At 43.4% G+C, this 27,423-nt stretch overlaps 4 protein-coding genes across 5 annotated transcripts in view; 2 read left to right on the top strand and 2 right to left on the bottom strand.

Annotated features, from left to right (window-relative positions):
• The window catches only part of dyl (dusky-like), a 45,215-nt gene extending 39,465 nt beyond the window's left edge, over nucleotides 1-5,750 (top strand). For both annotated transcript variants that reach the window (XM_065365522.1, XM_065365523.1), the window contains exons 3-4: nucleotides 1,498-1,744; nucleotides 2,352-5,750. In XM_065365522.1, the coding sequence (XP_065221594.1) occupies nucleotides 1,498-1,744; nucleotides 2,352-4,306 (2,202 nt within the window). In that variant the 3' untranslated portion in view covers nucleotides 4,307-5,750. The remainder of the gene's footprint in view (nucleotides 1-1,497; nucleotides 1,745-2,351) is intronic.
• A 1,066-nt stretch (nucleotides 5,751-6,816) lies between these two features.
• dnt (tyrosine-protein kinase Dnt) lies at nucleotides 6,817-12,303 on the bottom strand. Its single transcript, XM_065366187.1, has 12 exons — nucleotides 12,096-12,303; nucleotides 11,670-11,921; nucleotides 11,437-11,564; nucleotides 11,111-11,342; nucleotides 10,842-11,022; nucleotides 10,508-10,723; nucleotides 10,310-10,425; nucleotides 10,012-10,171; nucleotides 9,765-9,917; nucleotides 7,695-7,854; nucleotides 7,385-7,521; nucleotides 6,817-7,285 (listed from the first exon to the last, which is right to left on the bottom strand). Exons 2-12 carry the CDS (start codon nucleotides 11,821-11,823, stop codon nucleotides 7,174-7,176), a joined length of 1,749 nt encoding a protein of 582 aa, XP_065222259.1. The 5' UTR covers nucleotides 11,824-11,921; nucleotides 12,096-12,303; the 3' UTR covers nucleotides 6,817-7,173.
• Nucleotides 12,304-12,734: 431 nt separating this feature from the next.
• IntS9 (integrator complex subunit 9) lies at nucleotides 12,735-16,539 on the top strand. The gene is made up of 13 exons (XM_065366185.1): nucleotides 12,735-12,990; nucleotides 13,102-13,293; nucleotides 13,387-13,589; nucleotides 13,732-13,933; nucleotides 14,081-14,214; nucleotides 14,278-14,390; nucleotides 14,506-14,686; nucleotides 14,794-14,926; nucleotides 15,097-15,199; nucleotides 15,313-15,518; nucleotides 15,612-15,803; nucleotides 15,952-16,134; nucleotides 16,292-16,539. The coding sequence occupies exons 1-13, from the start codon at nucleotides 12,982-12,984 to the stop codon at nucleotides 16,412-16,414; spliced, it is 1,974 nt and encodes a 657-aa protein (XP_065222257.1). The 5' UTR covers nucleotides 12,735-12,981; the 3' UTR covers nucleotides 16,415-16,539.
• On the bottom strand, nucleotides 16,522-20,647 carry LOC135846848 (nucleolar transcription factor 1-like). The gene is made up of 16 exons (XM_065366186.1): nucleotides 20,276-20,647; nucleotides 20,146-20,193; nucleotides 19,957-20,049; nucleotides 19,768-19,839; nucleotides 19,593-19,670; nucleotides 19,392-19,504; nucleotides 19,107-19,241; nucleotides 18,926-19,036; nucleotides 18,722-18,843; nucleotides 18,500-18,599; nucleotides 18,171-18,412; nucleotides 17,836-18,013; nucleotides 17,640-17,753; nucleotides 17,492-17,544; nucleotides 17,159-17,414; nucleotides 16,522-17,038 (listed from the first exon to the last, which is right to left on the bottom strand). The coding sequence occupies exons 1-16, from the start codon at nucleotides 20,361-20,363 to the stop codon at nucleotides 17,003-17,005; spliced, it is 1,839 nt and encodes a 612-aa protein (XP_065222258.1). The 5' UTR covers nucleotides 20,364-20,647; the 3' UTR covers nucleotides 16,522-17,002.
• Nucleotides 20,648-27,423: the final 6,776 nt, after the last annotated feature.

Raw genomic sequence — 27,423 nt, 5'->3', positions numbered from 1 at the left:
TCAGAAAAATTACGAATAGGAAAATCGTGAAACGAAATTGAAAAAAACGAGAGAATTCAAATTGCATAAAAAGGGAAATGTCTACCGAATGTGTCAGTAAAAATAATTTCGACTGACCAATTCGGTAGATTTTCTACTGTTGTGTTTTGCAGTCAAAAACTACTGCTTTCAAAAAGGCAAAATGTCGTGACTGCTAAGCGGTGATATTTCACCGTTTCAAATTTAGAGAGTACAAAATTATTTCGAAATAGCTGGAGCTACCTGCATTTATGTTGATGTGGTATGCGTGAAGAGGGCTGTATGAGCGGGACAGGGAGAAAAAAGAAAATTAATAATACTTACCTACTTTAGTTCCGAGCACGTTTTCTAATTATTACCTACGAATTTTTCATAAAATCATTAAAAACGCGATTTTGACTTTTTTTTTAGGAAATTTAGGACCCAAGGGTGGCGCCAAATGAAATTTTTGTAAGAACCAAAATGTAGAAAATTCTTGCAGAAACAAATTTTATTTTCACGATATTTTCTGTAGGAACTAGGTATATTCGCGGCGGTAGAGGAGTTTTCGATGTGTGTGAGGGGGGCGGGAGGTAGAATTCGGAATACGAGCTAAATCAACTTGTTTCAATGTGAAAAGAAATAATCAGTCGTAAAATCGCGTTCGACATCTAAATCGACCTTATTTCCAATTAAAATAGCGAAAAAACACCAATTCGCGACTTTTCAAGCTCTTGTTGCAGGGGTTCAAAAAACCAATTACGCCATTCGATTCGTCATCTCAAATCGCGTCTTTTGAGTCCTACCCGTTTTCGAAAAAATTTAAAAAACAGCGATTTTTCCCAAAATAGTACTACTTTGGGGGGGGGGGCACTGTTCCACCGTAGGGGCATGTGGGGGGCTGAAAATTGTTTTAGGGTTATTTCAACTCAAAATCTCCAACATACTTCAATTTCAGCGAAATCGAAGACTGAATTTTTTTCGCTCCACCCTAATGTATACGTACATACACATAGATATAGCTTACTCGTATGATACCTACTTTGGGTAGTGCCACTGCGAATACGTAGGGGGCAGCGTGGGGTGGAGCCGGAGGTATGTACGAGTATTAACAGGTCTACGTCTACGTCTACGTCTACGTATTGTCTACTGTAAAAGCAGCGTTACGGTTACGCCAACATACCTACTACCTAGTCCCATGGGTTTGTAATTTTATGAAAATCTTTCAAAATAAGTAGGTAGTTGGTACATCTAACCTATGCATATTGTACCGGCGATTTTTTTTCTCATTGTAGGTACAATGTACGAGTACGACGTACGTACAAGTACACGCCTTGGTACTCGTAGGTACTTAGGTATACCCTACACTACACTCAGTCACTCACACTGCAACCATACTAAATTTTGCTAATTTTGCTAATTTTGCTAATGCGAACGCGTTAACATACAAATAATACCTGATGGCTAATCGGCGTGTACGTATTTTTTGTTGTTGCGCAGAAGGTGGTGGGCGATGCGCCTCATCTGGAGAGCGCGGCATTGCCGCTGGAGCATCGAGCAGTGTACGGCGCTGCGTTACCAGGTCCGCCGGCGCCGCAGTACGGAGCACCCGGGCCGGACGATCCGTGGCCGCTGGCAGCATCCGATACGCCCGAAATCAAGCATCTGCAAGTGCAATGCGAGAAAACCCACATGAGAGTCAACATCGAATTCGACAGACCATTTTACGGAATGATCTTTTCCAAAGGTGAGCAATCAGCGTGCTACGTGCTACGTTGGCTAACTAATCTACTCGTTGTACCTCTACCTCTACCTCTACCTACCTCTACCCTATACCCTATACCTTTTTTACCTATAAAATCCTCCGCCTCCGCCTGTATCATCGCTCATCGCTCAAACAAAAACAAACTTACCCGTAGTACCTACGAATGATGGGTATCCATACTCTATAGTGCTGCTGTTGATAAAAATGCCAAGGGTGAGACGAACAAAAATCTTTCACCAATTTTACGTATTCGAATAGCCGAAGCGAAAGAGCTGACAAATTATTGAAAATTTCCTACGAGCAAGTTGTCTGGTCGAAACTCTGATATGAAATTGAAAACTTTTAGAAATGATTGTTATCCGGTTAGAAAATGATGAAAAATCAGTAGTTTGGTGCGTCTGCGTCTGCGTATGTGTAAAAGTATAGGTGTCTAGGTAGTATAGGTATTAGGTAGAGGTAGGTTAGGTACACTAAGAGTAGGTGTATACTGTATGCTGTATGCTGTATACATATAGGGTGTACTGTGGGCCACAGTGGTGATATGGTGCGCGTTCGTTATCGTTTGTTTGTTTGTTTGTTTTACTCGTAGGCTATTACAGCGACCACCGGTGCGTGCATTTGAAGCCGGGATCGGGCCATTTGAGCGCCACGTTCGAGATATTCCTCAACAGCTGCGGCATGTCGTCGTCGGGCAGCCATAACGCGGCGGCGAACGCGTACCCGACGCCGAGCGGCAGCTTCGTCGAGAACACCATCATCATCCAGTACGACCCGTACGTGCAGGAGTCGTCGGACAAGGCGCGCAAGCTGCGCTGCACGTGGTACGATTTCTACGAGAAGGCGGTCACGTTTCGGCCGTTTCAGGTGGACATGCTCAGCGCGGTCACCGCCAACTTCCTGGGCGACAACCTGCAGTGCTGGATGCAGATCCAGGTGGGCAAAGGGCCGTGGGCCAGCGAGGTGTCCGGCATCGTGAAAATCGGCCAAACCATGACCATGGTGCTGGCCATCAAGGACGACGAAAACAAGTTCGACATGCTGGTGCGTAACTGCGTCGCGCACGACGGCAAACGCGCCCCCATCCAGCTGGTCGACCAGCACGGCTGCGTCGTCCGGCCCAAGATCATGTCCCGCTTCCAGAAGGTCAAGAACTTCGGCCCCAGCGCCTCGGTCGTCTCGTTCGCCTACTTCCAAGCCTTCAAGTTTCCCGACTCGATGAACGTGCACTTCCAGTGCGTCATACAGGTGTGCCGGTACAATTGTCCGGAGCCGAAATGCGCCGGCGGCGGCCTCGGCCTGCTCGGTGGCCTCGGCGGCGCCGAATATGGCGGCATCGGCGGCGGCGGCGGCGCTCTAGATATCGGCGACTATAACAGGTTGCCCGGCGGCGTCGGCGGCGGCGGCGCTCCTCACGACGAGTACGCTCTACCCCCGCAACCGGGATTCCCCGAATATCCGGGCTTGTTGGGCGGCCTCGGCGGAGTCGGTGGTGGCGGCGGCGGCGCCGCTTTCCCCGATCCCAGACATCCGTCCGGACCGGCCGGCGCCTACAGCGAACAGAAAGCCGAAATCGTACCGGCGCCCGGCGGCGTCGGCGTCGGCGTAGCCTCCAACTTTACCAATCCGTCTTCGCCATCGCCTCAGAAAACCTCGCCTAGCGGCGTCAACACCAACGGCAACGACCCCGCTAATACCAATAATAACAACAACAACAACAACAACAACATCAACGACGACATAGCCATCCAGAACGGCGTCATCGGCGCTAGTAGTGGCGGCGGCGGCGGCGGCGGTAACGGTAACGGCAACAGCAACAACAACAACAACGTCATCAACGGCGTCGGCATCGGCGTCGGCGTCAACGGCCACGGCGGCAACGGCAACGGTATCAACATCAACAGCATCGACGACGATTTCAATCTGCCACCGCCGCCGTTACCCGGCCAAAGCGCTTCTTACACGACGGTCAAAAGAAAGGGCACCATCAGCGACGAAGACGGCAATTTGATCACGCTGGGAGGACGGCCGCGGTCCGTCGAGAATCTATCCGAAGACTTGGGCCTGCACCACCACAGCAGCAGCGGCAGCGGTATCCGCAAAAGGCGTTCGTACGCGGTGACGGTGGGCACCGGCACCGGCTCCGGCTCCGGCATCGGCGCCGCTACCAGAACCTTCGTCGTCACCCACGTGTACAAGCGCGAAGCTCAAGAAATGACCGACGTGAACACCAGTCGCGTCATACAGGTGGTAGCGCCGGGCGACGTGAATTTCGCGCTCAACGCCGGCAGTGGCGCCGCCAACGAGACCGTAGTCGTATCCTCGCAGCCGGCCTCCGCCTACGAAAAGGACAGCATTTGCATTAGCGTGGCCAGCTTCGTAGCCGGCCTGGTCATGTTACTTTCGGTGCTGGTCGTCGCCTGCCTGGTGGCCGCTTTCCTCTTCGTACGTGTCCGCACCTTCGATACCAAAAATGCTCAAGCCGCCGGCGCTACCACCTTCGTGCACACTTTCGACGCTGCCGATTTCGTCAAAGTTGCTAGTTAGTCGAATGCGATATGCGATTTCGCGAAATACGACTATTCGCGCTCGCGCTCGCGCGCCTAGCGCTCACACAAAATTCAAACTCTTTACCCAATGGCTGTGTTCATTTTAATAATACATATCTCTATTCTCTATCTCTATCTGTAATCTGTAATCTGTAATCTGTATTCTGTATAATTATTTATACTTACCTAAAATTATTCGTTTAGATTATGACAAAAGATTTTATCGAATAAATAACGGAGCCAAAAGCAAAAAAAAAGAAAAATAAAAACAAAGTGTTGAAAAAAATGAAAACATCAAACGCCCGTACCTCGTCTGCATTTTTTTCGTAAGCAGTACCGACACCGAAGGTACTACTTTTTTGTACTCGATGTACCTACACCTATTTTTGTATATGGTATGGTACGTGCGTTTTGGCATCGGCGTACATGTCCCGCGTTTCATTTTACGTGTTTTTACGTATATTTATTTAATTATTTAATTATTTATTTATTTATTTATTTATTTATTTATTTATTTACCCATTCTTTCATTCGTTTGATTGTTTGATTGGGAGTTTTTTTTTACAATTTATTTACGAAATGCATGTTGTTTTGTTTAAACGTTAAATCGTATACGAGTACTTACTGCGTTAATTGACTTTCGAGTGTAGATTTACTTAGTTGCGAGCCTCGTCGTCTTTTTCGTTCGCATTTTTTCGCGTTAAAAAAGAGTCAAGTATGGTACCTATACCTACGTAGGTGTAGGTACATTTTGTAAATTAATAATCGCGTATTTCGCGTGACTCGCTTTTTATGCGCCGGCGAAATCTGAGCGAAAAATTGAACGGAATCGAGGCCCGCAATTAAACAGACACCGTCCCGCGTCCCGCGTCCCGCGTCCCGCGTCCCCGTCCGTGAGCGAGACGCGAGTACATACGTACGCTACGGTCGTTTCTCGTTTGTCGATATGATATTGTGATAGATCGGTGCCAAAGTACCCCATTTCGCATTTGCGACCGGCTCAAGGCATTCGGCAATCGGCATTTACTCCGCGTCGAATTCTCGAATTTTCCTTTCTTTCCATTTGAGTTTTACGCATAAGTGTGTACCCCGTGTACCCCGTGTACCCGTTAGGCGTTACCTACGAGTACGAGTAGAACGCATATGGTAGGTACTCGTACGACGTACCTACATATACGTATACGTATACGTATTACCTATTACGTAATACGATTATCATTTTACATATTACGAGTATTTATTATAGGTACCTACGTACTACGTGACATGATTAAATTACGACTATTTTTACCATTTTATTCAAATAGGTATTGTACAAAATTCTTTTTCATTAGACTACCTACGAGTATATACTTAACTTACCTCTTTTTTTTCTTTCTTTCTCTCTCTCTCTCTCTCTTTTCTTGTACATTTCACACGAAATACATAGATGTAATTATTTACTTGTATTTATTTATTTATTTATTTATTTATTTAGGTATTTAAAAGTCGTACTCGTCAATTGCGCGTGGTAGACGTTCATTTTATAGCGCCCCCGCCTCCCTCACAAAACGCACTCGACACCTCGTATTTGGATTTCGAGCTCGGAATGAGTAAGTAAGTGAGACTGTGAGACTCGTGCGAGGTCACCGCGCAACGACGTTGGTAACTACCTATCTACGTAGGTATTATCAAAGACGGAATAATTGAAAACAAAAACAAAAACAAAACAAAAATTCGGTACTAACGAGAGAATTCCGTATCCCTAATCTCTATATCACAAATAATAATACATAATTTCCGATAGGAATGAAACTTGGACAGGCGGAAACAGCACCTCTAAAAACAGCATCCCCCGCCCCCCCCCCCCCCCATTTTCCTGCGGCTCGAGTTGATTTTTTGATTTTCACTTTTCAGCGAACATTTCAAGTTTTCTACGTCTCATCAGTTCGGTCAGCCCTGTGTTTCATGTGGGAAGGGTTTGTTGAGGCGTTCCCCTTCGAGTTTTTGTTTACTTGGAGCGCGAGTGAAATTTTGCAGTTCATTCCACGTGTTACCTTCGTGGAGAGAACATGTGTTTGGTTGTTAGCTGAATCTAATTACTTTTGTAATAGGTATGTTTTGATTGTTGTTTTTTCCCCTAAATTAATTGTAACTTTAAACATCGACGAACTGCACTTTGATAATTTGAGGCAGCGAGGAATTGAGAATTCTGAAAATTGATTTTAAAATTTAGTACCTACCATATACTCGTACCTCTGCCTATCGCAGTTTGAGTCGATTTAGGATTCTGAAGAGTGAAGATTGATTGATTTGAAATTTTCTAAATTCAAAGACTACGGAGATTTTCAAAAACGATTTGAAATTTTGTTATGTAAATTCTAAAAATTGGTCGAAAGCTTTCTAATTTCCAGACAATATCAACTTGAAAACTGATTTGAAATTGAATATGTACATAATATGAAAACGACGAGAATTCCGAAAAGAGATTTATTCGTACCTATGCAGAATGCAGATAGAAGAATGGTCTTGCTGGACAAAAAAGGCATTTATTAATTTAAATTGGAACAGGTACAAAATTATATTAGTACACGAGGCGTACAATTACATCTACATACACAATATACAAGTAGGTACGTAGACGTACGAGTATTACATAATACATATACAACATACAGATACGACTAGCGCGTGTGCGTCAGCGTCGGATATGTGCAGGTGCACTGAACTGAACAATGCACTCACCAAAACCGAATACGAGTAGAATAATAGTTTTTTTCAATTTTTACAACGTACGAAAATGTCGCGTACGAGTAGCGCATACACAATTACACGTACACGCGGAAACCGAAGAAAACGAGCTACACCAAACACGCAATTTCAAACTCAAACATATTTATTCAACTGGTTACGAAAGTCTTGCAAGCAGGTTAAAAGCTGCGAAAACGTGGGCCTTTCGTCGGCGCTCATGGCCCAACAATACGCCATAACGGCGAACCTGCGCAAACAGCAAACAAACAGCGAGTTAAGATTACGAATGAAAATGACGTCGCCAGTCGCCAGCCGCCATCCGCGCATCGGCATCGGGCATACTCACAATTCGTCGGGACAGTTGACAGGTTGAGATAATCTATATCCGTCTTTCAGGTAGTGCTCCACTTCGAAAGGGTCGACCTCGACGTAAGGCTGCTGGCCGAGAGTAGTCAACTCCCACAGGCTAACTCCGAAAGACCACTGTAACGTTGACCAAACGAGTAGTAAAGTAACTAATTTGTAAGTAGGTAACTAACGTAACGTACAAGTAGACTAGCTAACTATAAGTAGGCGCGGCGGCCTCTACGCTCTACGCTTACGGGTAATCGTACAATTTTCATCCATGTAGAATTCGATTCGATTATGTAACTTACCACGTCGGAAGCGGTGGAAAATGTTCTGTGCATCAGACTTTCGATAGCTAACCATTTGACCGGACGATTTTCATTATCACCCAAACAATGATAATCATTCGGAAAGAGATCTCGCGACAACGCGTTATCAGCCACTTTGACGTTCAAACAGCCGTCGATTCTGTCATAGAAACCAAAAACATAACAAAATGAAACGAAACGAAACTAAAGTGGCTATTAGTGAGTCTGGGTACCTAAAATAAGCTGACAGAAAGTACAGTACCTACATACATTACATACGCATATAGGTAACATAAAATGAGACGAGGCTAGGCGAGGCGAACGTTTATAGTCAACCGATTTCGTTCGCATACAATTTGAAAGGAGGTTTCCTGTATTTCGAGTAATATCTTTCGAAAAATTCGCTGATAATAGGTTGCCTTTTCAGTTGTCTGTATCTTAATGTTTGAGTGAGATTTCGTTTCGGTTCCGTATACTGAAGAGATTTCCTAGCGAGCGTTGCCGATTTCTTGGTAGTTTCTCGCGCGGCGGCGGCAGCACGTCTCTGCCTTAGATGAAGTCTCAGCTCGAAAGTTCTAGTTTGCTCGAACAGCAACGTAGGAGGTTGTTTCATGTTCGAGGGCCATCGCATCGGCATCGGCACCGTTTTCGAAATGCGCCGAATAACCCGACGCCAGGCTGCCTCGAGCAGGGCTTCGCGTTTCATCAATTCCGCTCGTTCGTCAGGCGACAAAGAAGCGGGAAGATTGGCGGGCGGAAACGCGATCGGATTCGAAAACGGGCCTCTGGTGGGCTTCCAAGTCGGCGATACCTTCGAACCTGCTCGCCGCCACCCTCCATACTTGTTGCAAGGGGTCGTCGAAACGTCGTTTCGATCGCTCGGCGGCGCCCGCGTAAATCCGTTTCCCGATGTCGTCGTCGTCGTCGTCGTCGTATAACTTTCGACGTAATCGCCGCCGCGGGTCAATTTGTCGGATTTTCGCGTCGTAGCGACGACATCGGCACCCGCGGTTGCTTCGATCGAGTACGTTTTCGCGGACGAAGCTGCTGCGACTGCGGCTGCGGTAGTTTTCGTACCGCCTGTGGCGGCATCTTCACCGCCTTTTAGCTTAGTTGCCGCGGGCGCGGGCGCGGGCGTGCTAGATGTCGAGGCGGACGGCGCAGTACCTTTGGTTTTGGATTTTGCGGAAGCTTTGACGCGTTCTTTCGGCGACGCCGATTTCGTTTTCAAAACAGCTTCGGTCGGCAAACTTTTGCCACTTTCCACCGTCCGCGTAGACTTTTTTGTCGGCGTTTTCTTGAGCGGTGTCGCGGGCGGTTCGAGACCTAAACCGAGAGCAGCTTTCGCGTTGTTCGTACCGTGACCAACGACCACGTCCGACAGAAAAATGGCGTCCTTTGTCCTTTTCGCATCGAATGAGAAAAACGTCTGGTTGGTTGTCGTCGCTTTCGCTGCTGCCGTCATTGCTGCTGCTGCGGCGGCGGCGTTTTTCGCTTCGACCGCCGCAAATACCGTGGTGGCGGTGACATTTTCGCCCCTTTGCGATTCCTCCGTTTCGACGGTTCGACTCGCAGCATTTGCCGCAACTGCAACTGCAGCTGCAGCCGCAGCCTCAGCCTCGGACAGGCGTCGCAGTCGCAGTCGCAGTCGCGGATGCGATCGCGACCGCGTTCGCCTTTTCGTTTCCAAGTCGATTTGACGATAACGCTCTCGTAACAATTTACTGTACTCGACGTGGGCGCTGTTTTTACGGCGATAGTCGAGAAAAAGCGGAGGTTCGCACGAGCTCGGTCGCGGCCGCCGCGGCCCAGGCAGAAGAAGATCGTGACCGAGACGCTTTTTCACTATCGGTTTCACCAGATACGATTTCCTAGTAGTTTCGCGCATACAAACATCAAACCGATCTCCAATACGCGGATACGCTACGCGGATGGCGCGCGGCGGCGACTTACAAATTTCCATGGAAGCCGAGAAATTCGACTAGTCGAGTATGTACGAGTAAGTTATGTACTTGTACTATACTATAATATATAATATTATGTAGGTATGCTACATGTAGATGTACTCACAGGCAGTTCCTGGTGGCCAGATCTTTATGAAGAAGTTTCTTCTTGTGCATGTATTGAATGCCGGAGATGATCTGCAAAGCGATTTCGACGACTTCTTGAGTGGTCAAAATGTGCGTAATGCCCTCTTGACAAAGCTTACATTTTTGCAAGTACCTGGAAGAAGCGGAAAAATGTATTAGTTCAAATAGGCGGGTTCCAATCAGCCAGCAGCCGGCAGCCGGCAGCCAGCCTCGCCGCATCGACTTACTTTTTCAGGTTTGTAAAACCTTCGCGTAAATAAATAACGAACGGTTCGACGTGATCTTCGATCGAAACTCCGAGCACCGACATGATATTTTTATGCTTCAGACCGTACATGGTGAGACCTTCTCTCAACAGTAACGATATTTGATTTGAGCTGGCGAAATCTGTTCAAAATACATACAACATGCAATTTGCGCTTTACAAAACAAGACACAAAACACACACACACACACACACACACACACACACGAGTAGGTGTAGTAGGTGAGTACGAGTACGAGAACGAGTACAATACGCCTTACCCATGACGGTTTTTACTATAACTTCTTCTTCGGATCCGTCTTCTTTCGTGTAAGTTCCAACGTAAACGTGGCCGAAAGTGCCTTCCAATTCCAGTCTTTGTAATCGTATTCTTTTTCTGTAATTCAATAATTCGAAATTACCTACGTAGTTGGAAAGAGTAAACACGGTGTACGGTGTACGGCGTAAGGCGTACGTACCTCTGAATAGTGATTTCCGATATTCTATCTTGCAAATCCAACGATCGATTATCCAATTGAGTATAGTTTTTACGTTTTTTCACACTCGAATGGCTGATATTGGACGAAGTCGACGTACCGCTGTTTACGGCCGAAGCGCTCAAAATGTACGGCGTATGCGTACGAGTATGCGTATTTTCCGTTTCGCTAGGTCTCAGACGAATATGCTGTTCGGCACTGAAACACGCAACGTATTCGGATGGTGAGTAATGCGCCGCGCCGCGCCGGCCGCCGGCCGCCGGCCGCCGGCCGCCGGCCGCCCATCGTGTAAAATTAAGGTAAATTTGAAATTTACCGTAACGAGCTTTGTCGACTGTCCTTCTTGTTACTAACGACGTACGCCAAGAAGCAAAGGATCAATAAGGTGAATAAAGAGCATCCGAAACACAGAACGATGTAAAATATTTTCAGCTGAGACGAATCTGAACTTTCGGTCAACGGTTGCTGGTCGATATCGAACGAGATTTTTTGAGCCTCTGCAAACCATCACCGTAAAACGTAAAAGGTAAAACAAACACCGAACCGAACCGCAGTAGCTAGGTGTAGGTCTACGGGTACGGGTACCTTTAACGCAGAATTTTTCCCTTTTAAAGGTAACGTCGATAACCGATGAATTCTCGGCGGTAAATTTCAAATTAAAATCGACGACAACTCGAGCATCTTGTAGTCCGTTGCAGGTGAATTGAATCATTACAGTTTCCTTGGTACTCGGCACGTAGCCCTGATTCGAAACATTCAGAGTAACCGATCTGAGTAATTTCTTGTCCGATATTTGGACGTCGACCGTGTACGGCACCTGCCAAGTGCGAATCGACAAAAAATAAATACATACACAAATAAGGTTACGTGTCTCGAGTGCCGTCGCAGCCGCAGCCGCAGCCGCTACTCACCGAATACAGCGTCAAACTTTCCCAATTGAAGTGAATAGTGTGGTAATTTTCTGGAACTTTAAGAACACGCTCCAGAGCATTTTTCTGTATTCTACCGGCTTGGATGTAGTAAATCTCGCTGGGTATACCTTGAATGGAAATTCGAAAAAACACGCAAATTAAGGAAACCAACGTTAGGGCAACAGTCAGGGTACCAGGGTACGAAGGTACGATGAAATCTGAATTTCACTCACCCAGAAAGTGGTGCGATTCATCTTTGTCCAAGTATAAGTTCAACGAGCAGTTGGAGCCTGCGAATTGAAGGAACAACGCCAACACAACCAAAGCGACGCTTGCGGTAGAGTACGCGGCGGCGGCAGTGCGCCAGCCATATCTCCGATTCGCCATTTCCCACTAGGCACTAGGCGGCCGCCGCCTCGGGTTTCGTCAAATACCAATACGAATACGTCGTCGTCTCGAGTCTGGCGTCTGCCATTGCCGATGAACTGATGAAACGACGAAGAACGGAAACAAATTTCAGTTCACTTCAAACCAGTGCTCTATTGTTATACTTATCTCATCATCCTCATCAATCACCCTAGTGGCTAGTACTACAGTCATATAGTATAGTACCTACGGTTGATAGCGCAATATTATTTTCATTCGATCGTACTTCGTACCTTACTTACGTAGAGATGATACTCGTACAATACACTCCTGATCAGCGCCTCATTGCTTAAACATGAATAACCATTTACTTACACATTACTGAAGTGATCAAAATATAAGTAAACACTTTTTAAAATGCTCGATTGTTTTTCAATTATCAACTCACTTTCACTGATCAGTGATCTCCAATTCTCCAAGTTCTCACTAAACGGCATTGATCGCAGATCGTTTGTAAACAACAACATGAACATGACAACACGTGAACACGCGGTCACGCGAGCCGGAAACGAATCAGATCGGAACCGGTCGAGTCGTTTGGCGTTCCGTTCCGTTCAACCTAGAGTTCAACGGGTACCCGGATTGCCGATTTTCCGAGTTCAACCCGGAAAGGAATCGGCTACCCGGGTACGGAACCGGGTAAAGGAAAACAATGAAAAATGCGACGTTGCCAAATCAAGCTGACGAAAAAATTTCATTTTTATATTGCGATCCTAGCGGAATTTATTTGAACTACTCACAATGACGTCATTTTTTGAAAATTTTACTACCCGGGTCGGAACAAAGGTCGGAACCGGATAATTTTCAGACCCGGGTAAGAATCGCGGATCCGGGTACTCGTCGAACTCTAGTTCAACCTAACAACCACACAAGGACAACCTTATCATTATTTATCAAACACAAACTTTTTTTTTTTTTTTTCGTTTTGGTAGGAATTCCTCGCATTTTCCGGTACCGGTAATCCGGTAGGATATAAGGAATCAAGGAATCACGATAATTAATGAAAAATATGAAACGAATGTAATTAGCGCGTGAACATTACTAATACTGGAAGCGGAGACGCCGAGACGGTGACAGAAATCAAATGCAAATCAATGGTACTTGTTGCGCAGATGAATCATGAAATTGGTGAGTTATGCTAATATGCTAAGTATGCTACGACTACGATACGCGTTACGCGTTATGGTTGTGCAGTATAATCAGCGATGAAAAATTTGAAATCACGGTACGCTGTTGCAGTATTGCCTGAGTAATCATCCTAATAAACCATGCTACGTACTTCGTTTCAAAGAAGTAACCTTGATGTTGGATTGCGGATTGATCACGCAAACTGTGCTCAACTTTCTGCCGCTTCCTCTAGTTCCGTCAGCTCGTTTGAACAATTTGCCCAATTGGATTCCTAGAAATTGTCCAGACCCCCAAGTCGAAGGTGTAAGTCGAGTCGACTGGCATTCTCAATGTTTGCACGGTAGTTAGTACACATTACATATGTAGTTAGTTACACGTTAGTCGTTATCGTTGCAGGAATTGAAAGAATGCTGCGGCAGGGTGTTCGTCAACTCGGCTCCAGAATTCTGCCCGCCGCTGCAGAAGCTCGTCGATTACTCGGGCGTAAATGCTATTCTCATTTCAAACTACACGGCCATGTTCGCGCTTCCCTTCATCACCGAGGGCACCGCATTCCAAGGAATTATCTACATGACCGAACCAACCTTACAAATTGGAAGGTAAGCGTAAGCCTCGGTCAAAACTCGAATCATACGTAGTACCTACCGTACGTGCGTCTGCGTACGTACTACGTACTACGTACTACGTACTACATAGCTCGCGACAAAGTACATAGTCTCATTGTGGTGACGCGTTTCGCAGATTTTATTTGGAAGAATTAGTCAAGTACATCGAACACACCCCGAAATCGGCGTTAGCCTCGCATTGGAAAGAAGTACTGCATACCTTACCTCCTCCGTTATGCGAGAGTTTGAAACCGAGAAGTTGGCAGCAGCTATTTAGCTGGGAATCGGTTCTTTCGAGTTTGGCCAAAGTGCAGACCATCGGATACGACGAAAAAGTGGTGAGTCAAACTCTTTATTAAGTATCGTACATTAACATTAGGCACCACATCCACACGCATACACATTACGAGTACTTACCTAATACCTACATATGTCGTGTCTTGTTGTAAACATGTTTGTTCGCTCGCCGCGCCGCCCGCCCGCAGGATATTTACGGAACATTGAAAATTACGCCGGTTAGCTCCGGATATTGCTTGGGAAGTAGTAATTGGATTATTACGTCCGATTATGAGAAAATCGTCTACGTGAGCGGATCGTCGACGTTGACAACTCATCCGAGGTAACGCAAAACTCGCATCTACGCCCTTTACCGCTGGCGCTTACTCCTCGTACGTATTTTCAGACCTATAGATCAAACATCGCTGAAAAATGCCGACGTATTAATACTAACCGGATTAACCCAAACTCCTACCGCTAATCCTGACACCATGCTCGGCGAACTTTGCATGACTACGGGTAGGTAGTTATAGCTAGGTACGCTACGTAAAACTTTCGGAATAAGTACCGTACCCGAGTAGGTATTTTCTAAATAACCATTTTTTTCGTTTCGTTTCGTTTCGTTTTTTTCCAGCTCTAACATTACGTAACGGCGGAAGCGTTTTGATTCCGTGCTACCCGTCGGGCGTGGTTTACGATTTATTCGAATGCTTGTCCACTCATTTAGACAGTTCCGGTCTATCTCAGGTGCCCATGTACTTTATTTCACCCGTTTCCGACGTGTCGTTGGGTTATTCGAATATTTTCGCCGAATGGTACGTTCGTGGTTAGTGTTTTATCGACGCGGCCAGCCGCCGCGCCGCGCCGCGCCGCGCTGCGAGTCGAGTCGAGCCGTAACCGTTTCTCTGTTTCGAATACGCAGGTTATCTCAAGGCAAACAGAATAAAATATACCTTCCCGAGGAGCCATTTCCTCACGCTCACCTCGTAAAGACTGGTCGTCTGAAGCCTTTCAAGCATATTCACGACGATGGATTCTGTAACGATATGAGACAAGTAATTACACTACTACTTAATTAGTCAATAGTCGATAGTTGATAGTCAATACTCGTGTCAATCATGGCATGTGCTAATGCGAAGCTGATCGCTTCCTCTACTACATATGTATGTACATGCATACATACGTAGTACGAGTAATTTGTTTTTGCTCTTCTTCTCATTTGCAGCCTTGCGTTGTATTCTGCGGCCACCCTAGTTTAAGAATAGGCGATTCTGTACATTTTATAGAACTGTGGGGCTCGAATCCCAACCATACGGTGATTTTTACAGGTACCTTACCTAACCTACCCTAACCTAACCGCATTATTTTTCGGTCGTACACCGCACCGTAGAGTGGTGACCATTTTGATGTGTACGAACCGCGAGTATCTCTGCTGTTTCAGAGCCGGATTATCCTTATTTAGAAGCGTTAGCTCCTTTCCAACCGATCGCTATGAAAGCGGTACATTGCGCCATTGACACCAGTTTGAATTTCACCCAGGCTAATAAACTTATCCGAGAACTGAAACCGTCCACTTTGATATTGCCCGAATGTTACACGCAACCTCCGGTGTCTCATCCTAATCGAACCGAACTAATTATCGAGCAGGTTGGCCGCAACTTTACCGCGTATCGTTATCGATTAATTACGCTTAGACGTCTTATTCGTTCGTTCGTTCGTTCGTCTGTCTGTCTGTCACAGCTCCCAGAACGTAAAACTATCACAATAAATCGTGGCGAAGTGATCACTTTGCCGTTGAAACGGCGCAAACTGGTTGTAGATTTATCCTCGGATATGGCCGAAATACTAATGCCCGCCGAAGTGAAACCCAACGTCGGCTTGGTCACAATTACCGGCGAATTAAAAGTCAAGGATAATAAATTGAAAATCGAAGTGAGTCTTTCTCCATACCAGTACGATACGCATAATTGCGAGTACTTAGTTTGGGTGTAAATTTGCGTACACTCGCACTTTCAATACCTACCAACGGCAACGCGTAATGCATATTTTTTTGGTATAAATGTCACCACTTACTTTGCAGATGTTGAAGGAACGCGAAGGAGTAGCGTCTAAAAAAAACGCCATCGATTACGCTGAAAATGTGAAAAATTGTAAATACACGTGGGGTACGTTGAATGTGGAGAAATTTGTAAACAAACTCAACGAAGATGGTTTAAAAGACGTGAAAGTCGAACAAGGACCTCGTGGCTCGATAATTCATTTGGTAAGTATCGCCAAATACGCACTCGTGTACTTTACGGCGCGGCGTTGGGCGTACCTACGTAGTACGTAGTACATACGAGTATTTTGACTTACCGTTTCACTGCCGTCTTTGTAAGATTTTTTATCGTCGTCTCATTTTCCATTTTTTAATCGCGCAGCAAGAAGAAGATACGCTCATTCAAATCGAAGAGGATTCCACTCATATTTACTGCGCGTCCATGGAAAAAGGATTTCGAGCTCGACTAAGGAATATTTTATTGAATTGTTTGAATCAGTTCTAATTTCGTCGTTTGGTTTCTTAAAATAAGTTGGCACGGCGTTATTTTTTATTCGGTCATTACGTATCTTGTAAATATATATTTTTTTTTCACCAGTAAAAATACACGTATAAATGTCGGCGATGAAACTATATTTTCCCCGCTTTAAAAATTACATTACATAAATAGGCGTAAAAAAAAAAATTATAAAAGAAGAAACAACTTTGAACACGACGTTCAGCAAAAACATGATCGCTGCAGTCGAAAATTTATAGTACAATTTATAAAAATCTCTTACTATAATGAACAACTAAAAATAAATCATCGTACAATGTACATACAAGACAAGAAGAGTGACTTGAAACAGGTTTCGGACCAACAATAAATACGAGTAGGTACATAGGGTATTTGGCTACATACAAAATAAGTACACAATTACACGGTATCGTGAAATATAAAATTACAACTCCGAACTAAATGTACATTGTACAAGATTCGGGTAGTAAGAGTAGGTAACCGACGACGAAATGTTACGGTTACGGTTATCGAGTGTTCGGTATGATACGCGAATTAATCCGAAGCGCAACTCGCATCCGGCATCCCCCATCTCTATTAATCGCTGTCTGCTTCGCTCGAAGATAACGTTACCTGAAAAAAAATAAAATAAAAATAAAGTAAATACGAGAGTACGAATCAAACTACATATTTCGCAATCCCACGGTTACACTAGGCACATTTTTCCGATTCTATTTAAACCAAATTACATACGGGCGTAGTCGAAGTTTGATTATGCCAAGCGATGCTGGAAACGTATTCTTGCAATTTTTCAGGCGGACAAAATTTCAAATATTGGCTCAATTTTGTAACGTACGATCTCTTCAGGTTTTCCACTTGTTCGGCGTACGATTTTTTGTCGGCGTTCGATAGCTTTTTCCATTTTAATTTCGCCTGATTTTCCATTTCCGCGGCTGATTTCGAATTCCATTCGTTTTTATTTTTTTCTTTGAACAGTTCGAAGGCGTTTCTAAACAGGGCGAAAATGAGTTTTCGAACGAGTTGGAAGAAAAAAGAAATACGCGTACGCGTAACTACTGTACTTACTCGGGAGGTTTCTCCGGTTCGGTTACTTTTTTCTTCTTACTTTTCGGAGCCTCCTAGAAAGAAGACGTAATGACAAATAATCGTCAATAGGGCTATTTTTTTCAGCGGATAAAAAACAAACCAAAGACACCGCGCAAGAAATACCTACTTTTGATTCGGGCTTTTTTCGTTTCGGCTGCGTGCTTTCTTGCTCCAAAATTCTTTTTTCCGGCGACAAAGTGTCCAGATATTGTTGATATTTGATTTTGTACTCGTTCATCATCTGAGCAGAAGCACCAAGTATGGTTCGTATACAACGATTGGAAACGCTATCTTACGGAGAAAAACTTGATTCGCAAACTTACTTGCTTAGCCCTGCTGTCGTATGAATCGCGTTCAGATTGCGCCAAAGCTTTCCATCTTTTGGCAATCTCCGCCAATCTGGATTTAGAATCGATGTCCTTGAGCGAGCCATTTTGTAAACTCTCCCGACTGTACAAAGAATAACCATTTCCAGCTGGCTTCTCAGGTTTACCGGAAACGCTACGAGAATACGCAAATTACGCTTTAGTACATATTTTCTGACCGGGTGTCGCGGTCGTACGTCTACGACCTACGTACAGTCGATGTGATATGTACAGTATGTACATATATCACATCGACCGTTCGTCACTTTGAAAAAAATAAACTCGACACCTACTGGTTCAAAATATTTTTATCGCGTTTGGAAATCAACGTTTTCAACGGAGGAGCTTTATAATCGGGATGTTCGGACTGATATTTTCGTAAATTTTCTTGATAATCGGCTTCTTCCTTCTGGGCTAGTTCTATCCAAATAGCTTTCTTCTTTTCCGACAACTTGGTCCATTTGGTTTTGGATTTCTCTTGTAAATCGCTGGCACTCGAATGAGGATCTTTTTCACGCATCGAATAGAGGAATAACTTGCGAAACGAAACAAAAAACGCAAAAAGCAAAAATCAAAATCTAGACATTTCAATTCGAATCGAGAGTCATTTACACCAACTTACTTGAAAAGGAGATTTCGGTTTTGCGAATCCTAAATCGTCCAGCTTCGATTTAGGTTTAGGTTTCGATTTTTTCGGATCTGGAATATCCGGATGCTTTTCACTAGGGAAAAAATTAAAAATAAAAACTAAAATAAACGTTCACTCGGCAAAAACGAAAGGTAACTTTCTTTAAAAAAAAAATGAAAAATAAAAAATACAGTCGCAGCTGAACTGATAGCTTACTAAAATGATTTCAGCTGTTCTTCGTATTCTTCTCGTAATTTTATCGCTTTGTTTTTATATTTTTCTCGTTTTTTCTCGCTTAAAGTATTCCATTTGGCCGCGATCAATTTAGATACGTCGATCTGAAAAAAGACTCAAGTCCAAGTAAAATACGTAATCGTAATCGTAATCGTCCGAGAAACGAAGAAATCAACTTCAACTAACGATGCTGTGTATGCCGGGGTTTTCGTCGATAATTTTTTTTTTAACGTCTTTTTGAAACAACATGTAACTCGATAGCGGCTTCTGCGGTTTGTCCGGATGGTTATCATCGAGCTGCGCATTAAAAAAGTCGCGTTAGAAAAATGGTCGAAAGCGAGAAAAGAAAACACATTCGAAGTCGTACCACAGGATTATCGTTTTCGATATACTTTTTAGCGTCGTCGAGAACTTCTTTGAATATTCGGTAAGTGCGAAGTTTGGATTGTATAAGTCGCCAAATTTCTTGACATTCGTCAGCGCGACAATCGTCGAAACTTATCTGTAAACACGAAGCAAAGTCAAGTAAGGAGCAGCACGATCGCAGATAATACGAGTAAGTACACAGTACACAAATAGTCACGCTCGCGATTCGCGAATAGAGACGTACTACGCGTACGGCGTACGTAGACGTAGAGTATTAGTTACTCACCGCTTGCCAATCCAATTTCGCCAACCTTAAGCTATACTTCAAATTATCCTTTTTGGGTATGTTCGATTCTATCTGATGCAACAACTTCTCGAGAAGTTCTTTCGACCAAACTCCTAAAAACGTGAAAATCAACATTTGAAAATCGTTCGTTTCCCCGCTCAATTCTCGTCGCTGGTAAGCGGTAACGCTTCAATTCATTACTTTTCGTTTCGTTTTTACTATCGATCAAACCGTTAACTTTGTTGTCTTTCGGTTCACAGCTGTCGGCGGAAGTTGCAGCTGCAAAACGTCGATACACACTACGTAAATAATCGCCTTACGGAGGTAACTGCGCAAGATATACGTATAGGTAGGTAACTATTGCGATCGCGCTCACCTGACAGAGAATCCGCATCTTGCGATTTCTTTTTCTTCTTCTTCTTGTTGTTGTTGTTCTTCGAATGATCGTCTAAAAACAAACAAACAAAACGAAAAAAAAAAAAAAAAAAAAAACGCTCGACGTTACAATCTATTGGTGATGGGGCCGCGGTGCCGTACACTGTACAGAAAAAAAATGAGTAATCACCGCCTAACGAAGATTCTGATTCATTTGTTTCAGCATACGATGTCGTATCGATTTCGTCGTCGAGTTGCGTTTTTAAAATCGTTTCGTCGTTAGCTGACATGTGAAAAAAAAACAAAACAGATTCGAAGCATTAGCCTAAGCAAGAATCACACCAGTACCACCATGTACCTAATACCTATACTCACTCACTTTCTGAAAATGACGATTGTACTTTCGACTTTCTTTTCTTCTTTTTGGCTGCAACAAAGAAAAATACCTACATATATTTTCAGTCCTATATCGCATGATTTACCTCGTGCAACGCAACGAATTAACTGACAGTTGGAAATGTCCAAAACCGATTCCTCCACATTTTCATTCTTCGCAACTTCCACTCGAGGAACGGCAGCTTTACGTTTTTTCGCCATCGAAACTGCCTATAGGCCACAGATGCTCGAGAATTGTTGATAAAAGTAAAACTAGTCACCAACACTCGCGAAAATATTGCAATTATTACAAATAGTAAACGATTAACATTCAGATTAAAAATTTTTCGTTTCGCAAAGGCCAATTTTCAATTTTACATTTTAACGGTAACAAACGCATCAAACACAACACACAACAACAAAATGTAAAGACTTATGCCAAGTTGAAGTACATACGACGGTGTCGCGACGGCGACACAACGTCACACCTCACACGTCTGACGTCACACATGTGAGTGACTGCGGAAGCTGAAACCGAAACGTTTCGCTACTTCGCCAGGTCCCACCTAGGGTCGCTACTGCATCCTTCAAACGTCAAACTGGTCAAATACGTATCAAACTGCAGAGTGCAGGGAGATGCTTTGCATGATGGATTCTGTATTCGTGTATTCTTATTTCTGAAATTCTGATTCTGAATCAGGGATCGCGGAGCGGAGCGCAGGTGGAGGGTAGGAGCCCCCCGGAGGGTACCTTTTTTTGACTTGCTCCGAGAGCCGGAGCCGGAGCCGGAGTGAGAGGTACTTGAAATTTTTGACACGGAGCCGGAGGTGGAGCTGGAGGTACTTGAAATGTGTACCCTCCGAGCTCCGATTGAATTCAGTAATTCTTTTAGTATTTATTTACTAATAATTAATAAATTAATTAATAAATTTCAAATTTTTTAATGATAAAGTGTGACATTAGACATTTATGACATAATTATTTTGATACTTATGTAAGTTTGCAAAACTCATTTTTATTGTAAGGAGGCCCCCCTCAAGAAGCCACCTCCTGGAGGGATTGAAAAAATATGGAGGGTGCCGGGTGGAGCCGGAGCCGGAGCCGGGAGGTACTGACCACCTCCCTCCGCGATCCCTGATTCTGATTTTTGAATAATAATTTTTGAGGTCGCTGACTTGGAATTCGAAAATGACGTCCGAATTGATGCTAGCCTATTAGGCTTAAGGCTAGAATTAGGCTCCGAAGGATACTGCCAGTTTTCCACGAGAGAGGGGCGCGGCGCAGCGCAGCGCGCGCACAAATCCGACTGTACTGTAGATTTCAGCTCACGACTTCAAATTAATCAAAAACCACATTTTTGATTTTAACTTACACAATTTTTTTCGGGAAATCAAAAAAATACAAATTACGCAAAAGGGTTAGGCGGAGGAGGTTATACTGAAGATGAAAGATGCGGACGAAGATGAAAAGTTAAATCAAATTAACTTTTCATCGCCGAATCTTTCATCTGATTGGTCAATTCACTATCACTAACCAATCAGGTGCGAGTAGACATCTTCGTCCGCATCTTACATCGTCAGTATAACCTCCGCTTTTCATGCGTTAGACGTTTTTTTGGGCATAAAAAACTTTTGGTCGCCAATCGAGCTAACGCGTCGACCGTATATGTATAATGGACGAATAATTCAACGGTGAAAAAATGACAAAATGTGAAGCCTAGATTTTGGATGCAGAATCCTGGAAATTGGCAAGTCCGCTACCAAAGTACGCGCTCTACAGGTGTTGGTTGCAGGCTGTTGGTTATGGGATATGATACAATAAACACTAGGATAACAATGGGTTTATTGTAAAAGTTGGCATACATCTCAAGAACAGAGCCTCTTAGCAACTACTGATGACCTTATCTGAAAGGAAATTTTATCCCCTACAATTTTGTTCATAACCATTTTTTCCCTGGGATTCACCGTTCGTCGGGAAAGTCAACTTTTATGTCAAAAAACATGAATTTCACAAAAAAAGAACAATGTTGAATTCATGCATTTTGACATCAATATTGATTTTCTGGACAAACAGTACATCCTACGATAATAATAGTTATGAACAAAATTGTAGAAGCTGAAATTTTCTTTTAGCAGAGTGTCATTAACTTTCCCTCGGATGCTTGGTTCTTGAGATACACGCACATAAACAGTGTTTTTCATATTTCAGCATTTATATGTTTTGGCATAAAAGTTGAATTTCTTTGGAAAACGGTACATCCTAAGATGAAAAATGTTATGAACAAAATTGTAGAGAATTAAATTCACTTTCAGATCAATATCATCAGTTTATTAATAAGAAGCTCCGTTCTCGAGATACACGCGAATTTTGATAGCGTAAACTAACTTTTGGACACCCCAGTATCCCAGTGATAGTATCATTTCTCATGAAAAATATGATTTTTGAGAATAATGTACACTTTGTAATATATGGCATCATATGCCTTCACATTACAATCATCCATTTTCGGCAAAACAATATTATAATTTGATAATTAATCGAAAAAACGTCTTACATCTGTACACCACCATAATCAACAATGGTGTGTGATAACCTCCTATCCCATAATCAACATGCGACAGTAGCGCTCCTGGTGATAGCGGACTCGCCAATCTTCTGCTCATGCGCCAAACATGACGCTTACGGTGCTGGTGGAGAGAGAGACGGTTTACTGGTTGAACGTGGGTTGAACCCATCGACCTTTTATTCCCTATCTGGACAGCGATTGGGTTTCAAGCAAATATCTGATGCAAACCTCCCAATTTGAGTTTGTAAAGAATGCCTCTGCGCATTGCGCGAACTCGTCTCTTACCTTACCCCACTTACCGCACGTATGATCCTAATCCATCATGATCGCGTGTGGAAGGAGATAACCAACTTCCACACGCGATTATGATCGTACGCTTGGTAAGTGGGGTAAGGTAAGAGACGAGTTCGCGCAATGCGCAGAGGCATTCTTTACAAACTCAAATTGGGAGGTTTGCATCAAAATGAACCCTTCGAATCGCGGTCCAGATGAGGAGAATAAAAGGTCGATGGTTGAACCAGGGAACCGTCTCTCTCTCCGCCAGCACCGTAAGCATCATGTTTGGCACATGTGCAGAACGTTTCCAGGATTCTGCATCCAAAATGTGGGCGTCATTTCCTAATTCCTGCCATTTGAATTATTCGTCCATTATATACGGTGGACGAGCTAACGTAAATATTGTTGTGAGATTTGCATATTATGCTATCTCTTGGGCAATTTTCAAACTCTGTTTTTATCATGGTTTTATCATTCTCCAGTATTTTCTTATTTATTCTAGATTTATTCTAGATTTATTCTTCTCGATCTTACGCTAACTTTTCTAGCATTTTTCTACAATCTTCTACGATGTTATAAATACTTTGTACCATTTTATATTTGTTCAGTTGTTGTTTAATAAACGTGTAAGTGAATATGTTGTGTTCTCTGTGAGTTTAATTACAAATATTAGGCACTTATAATAGCCAACAGGTTAAGTATAAGTTTAGGGAGGTTTATTGGGACGGCGAATTCATTTACCTACCCTGAAAGATTGTTTCGACAACGATCTCTTCTGCGGAAAATTTGCCATTAGACTTAGACTCAACATGAGCTGGAAAAATGTTTTTAAATTTTGCACATTTACAAACGTTGAATGAGTCAGAAAACGTGAGTAAAAGTGCAAAAATCATTGTTTTTTCAAACGCAATTTTTGAGCTCCAAAGAGTGCCATTTTCGAGTAGAAGGAAGATTGAATTCACCGTCTCAAAAAACCCCCTCTAGCCAGAAACTGGCGTCGCTGACGCGCACATTTAGATGGGTCACTTTTTGGCATAAAATGCATTTTTTGCTCAAAAAATGACTCATCGAAACATGCTTGTCAGCGACTCCAGCTCTCAGCTAGGAAGGTTTTTTGGCACGGGGAATTCAATTCCGGGATCACTCATCACTCGCCGATACGCAGTATCCTTCTGCTCGAAAATTGCACTTTTCGAGTTTCAAAAAAAAATGTCAAAAAACACCTAATTCCGTACTTTTGATGATGTTTTCTTACCCATTCGGAACTGGATTGAAAAACGAACGTCACTTTCGAGTTCAGCGACCTCGAATCAGTCAGAAAACGTTGTTAAACGTGTGAAATTTGATCATTTTTTCCAGCTCATTTTGAGTGAAAAAGTGTCATTTTCGAGTGGAAAGAAGCGTGTGGCAACAATCTGACACTGGAAATGAATTCCCCGTCTCAAAATACCTAAGTAAAATAACCCCCCCGAACCAGATTCTCAGCTCGATTAGCGATAAAAAGTTTTTTTTCCAAAAACATGCGAGTATGAACGTACCCCTTTGGATTTTGTTCGTTTTCAAAAAAATCGAGTAGGTAAGTAAAGGGTCGTTTTCGACTAATTCGAGCCAGCCGAGTCCGAATCCGATGTCCATTTTTGTCGAGGGACGCTGCTTCGACGAGAAATAATTGCGAGTATTTCGCCGAGTACGAGTCCGATCGGCGATCACAAATACGTAAAACAAAGGTCATTTTTGGACCGTAATGCGTGCTTAAATTAGTCAGAAAACGCGATTAAAAATGCAAAATTCGACGACATTTTTTCGGGTCATTTTTGATGTTAAAAAAGGCCGTTTTATGAGAGAATGGAGCGCTCTGGTGAAAATCTGACGCCGGCAATGAATTCGCCGTCCCAAGAAATCCCTCGAACCAGATTTTCAGCTCGATTGGCGACGTATGAACGTACCCCTTTGGATTTTTTTGAATTTTCTGATTTTCAAAAAAATCGAGTAAAGGGCCGTTTTCGACTAATTCGAGGTCGCTGAATTAGAATGTGGTGTCCACGTATGTCGAGAGATGCGGCTTCGCCGCTCCAAATTATTTCGCCGAATACGAGCGCGATTGCAAAACAAACGTCATTATTTTTTGGATTCAGCGACTTCAAATTAATCAGAAAACGACGTTAAAAGTGTAAAAGAGCCTTTTAGGATAAGATAGTGAAATCGGCACTTTTCCCGATTTGGTCGATGAAACTCACCCTAAATGTTAGTTCGGATGTAAATCCACCCCAAATTTTTTTGAGCCGACTCCCCCACCCCAACCCGAGAAATGATCCCATACGTGCTCAAAATTTAAAATTTCCCTTCACCGGAGGGGGTGGTCCAAAAATTTTGAAAATTTCACAGAAAATAGTCTTCAGGTAGGCGCGTGTGTGGAATTTTTTTTCGAAAAAATTCATATTTCATGGTTTGGGGTAGGGGGGGGTCTCAAAATTTCAAAAATTTGTAGAAAAAAACGGAGAGGGGGGTCTCTGCGAAATTTTCTCAGAAATTTAGTTACACCCTAAGGTATAACATATAATTTTCGCAATGTCCCAAAGGGGGGTGCAACATGGAACACGGTAAAAAAAATGAAAGTTTGAAAAAAAATATGTATCTCCAGTACTACCGCGCGCTTTGTCAACATTGTTCCACGACACCACCGTGGGAAAACTTCACCTATCGCGCGCACTCAAACTTGGATTTTTTTTGAAAACCCTATTCAAATACCATAATTGCCATCGAAGGTTATTATTTATGCTTTTTACGAGTACTAACGATGAAAATTGCGATATTGTACCTCGAAATTTTCATCGTTAGTAAAAAGCATCATTCCAGCTCATTTAGAGTGAAAAAAGCGCTATTTTTGAGTAGAAGGAAGCTTCGTATCGACGATTGGACGCCGCAATGGATTTCGCCGTCCCAAGGGGAAAAAAAACAAAAAACGCCTAGCCAAAAACTGGAGTCGCTGACGCTGACGCGCACATTTGGATGGGTCACTTTTTGGCTGAAAATGCAGCTTTGTTGCTCAAAAATTGACTCATTGAAATCTGCTCGTCAGCGACTCCTGCTGTCGGCTAGGGGTGTTTTTTGGGTCGGCGAATTCAATTACAGCTTGCAATCGTGTATACTGTATACGAAGCTACCTTCACTCGAAAATGTCACTTTCTTGCACTCTAAATGAGTTGGAAATACCTAAATTGTAAAATTTTACACTTTTAACACGGTATTGCGACTAATTTGAGGTAAGTACCCAGCTAAATCCAAAAATGGCGTTCATTTTTCAATCCAATCCCGATTCCCGAACTGGTACGTGAACGCGAATAAAAGTTGAAAATTTGGTGTTTTTTCAAACATAATTTTTTATTTTCATCGCTTCTAGGTACATATGAATGATAGTTGTAGCCTATATGCTATAGTGGTGATTTGGATAATTTGTTTAGCGGCGCAGTCGCGTCGAGCGTATACCAGATACCTATTTAATTTGTACGCTTACAGTACAGTATAGGTTCGTGTCTCGAGTGTTTATGGGTTCTCGAATTGCAACCATATTTTCAACACACTCGTACTTACTGTATCGAGTGTAAAGCATTCTGTACCTGCGAACTTGGCATGGCATGTCACATGTGGGAACCAGCAGGTTAAGGTACATAGGTGGCTAGGTACCATACTTTGGAAAGAAACTTGGAGAGTTTGTTGTTCAAATCCAGTTTTATTCGGTGTTCAATCAAAACAATTAGTATTGCGTACAGGTACAGGTACAGGTACAGGTACAGGTATGGTCTGATTGCAGTATACGTATACGGTATAGGTACCTATTCGATAAGGGTACCCACTACCCAGGTAAATAACAAAACAACTAAAACACAAATGCGAGGTAGTCCGTCCGTGGCCGCTTCCACTCGCGCTCATCCCGTATATTTTGTGAATGCTCCGAGGAAGGTGTACGCGAGTACTGTACGACGAGATATCTAGATAGGTACCTACGTTGTAAGGTTAGGATTAAAATTACGTTTACGTTCGAGGCCTCGACACAAAGAGGATGGAGTCCCAGTTGGTGCACAAGTTCCATTGGAAACAAAAAAAAAAAAAAAAAAAAAAACCCAAAAATCGCTCGCGCCGAAATTTCAAAATATTTTGCGACAATTTCAAAAATACGAGTAGGTATCTTTCGATTTGGTTTTCTCTTCGAGGATCGTATGGTAGGTAGAGGTACCCGTGAAAGTACACTTAGGCCTACAGGGTTAACAATGCGCTAGAGGGCTGCGATTTGCGCCATTGGTCATCCCTTCATCCTTCGCAAACGTCTTTCCGCAGGAAAAATTTCAAAAAAATCGCCGAACCCACCCACCCACCCACCTACCTACCACTTCTTGGTCGAATTGACGTGGAATCACCCACGCGTGAAAGTTGATCGATAAA

The sequence above is a fragment of the Planococcus citri genome, chromosome 5 (assembly GCF_950023065.1).
Source record: "Planococcus citri chromosome 5, ihPlaCitr1.1, whole genome shotgun sequence".
NCBI lineage: Eukaryota > Metazoa > Arthropoda > Insecta > Hemiptera > Pseudococcidae > Planococcus > Planococcus citri.
The sequence above is the reverse complement of the archived record's forward strand: the minus strand, read 5'-3'. Positions and strand labels throughout refer to the sequence as shown.

Bases quoted from the DNA above. Each gene is read 5' to 3' on its own strand.
- dnt (XM_065366187.1), bottom strand. From the start codon at position 11,823: ATGGCGAATCGGAGATATGGCTGGCGCACTGCCGCCGCCGCGTACTCT. The intron at 11,343-11,436 runs GTGAGTAGCGGC...CGCACTTGGCAG, and splicing joins AAAGTTTGACGCTGTATTCG to GTGCCGTACACGGTCGACGT. The intron at 9,918-10,011 runs GTAAGTCGATGC...CGCTTCTTCCAG, and splicing joins GGTTTTACAAACCTGAAAAA to GTACTTGCAAAAATGTAAGC.
- IntS9 (XM_065366185.1), top strand. The intron at 13,294-13,386 runs GTAAGTCGAGTC...TTATCGTTGCAG, and splicing joins CAGACCCCCAAGTCGAAGGT to GAATTGAAAGAATGCTGCGG. The intron at 14,391-14,505 runs GTAGGTAGTTAT...GTTTTTTTCCAG, and splicing joins CGAACTTTGCATGACTACGG to CTCTAACATTACGTAACGGC.
- LOC135846848 (XM_065366186.1), bottom strand. From the start codon at position 20,363: ATGGCGAAAAAACGTAAAGCTGCCGTTCCTCGAGTGGAAGTTGCGAAG. The intron at 20,050-20,145 runs GTGAGTGAGTAT...TTCACATGTCAG, and splicing joins ACAATCGTCATTTTCAGAAA to CTAACGACGAAACGATTTTA. The intron at 17,039-17,158 runs GTATGTAATTTG...ATTTTTTTTCAG, and splicing joins ATCAAACTTCGACTACGCCC to GTAACGTTATCTTCGAGCGA.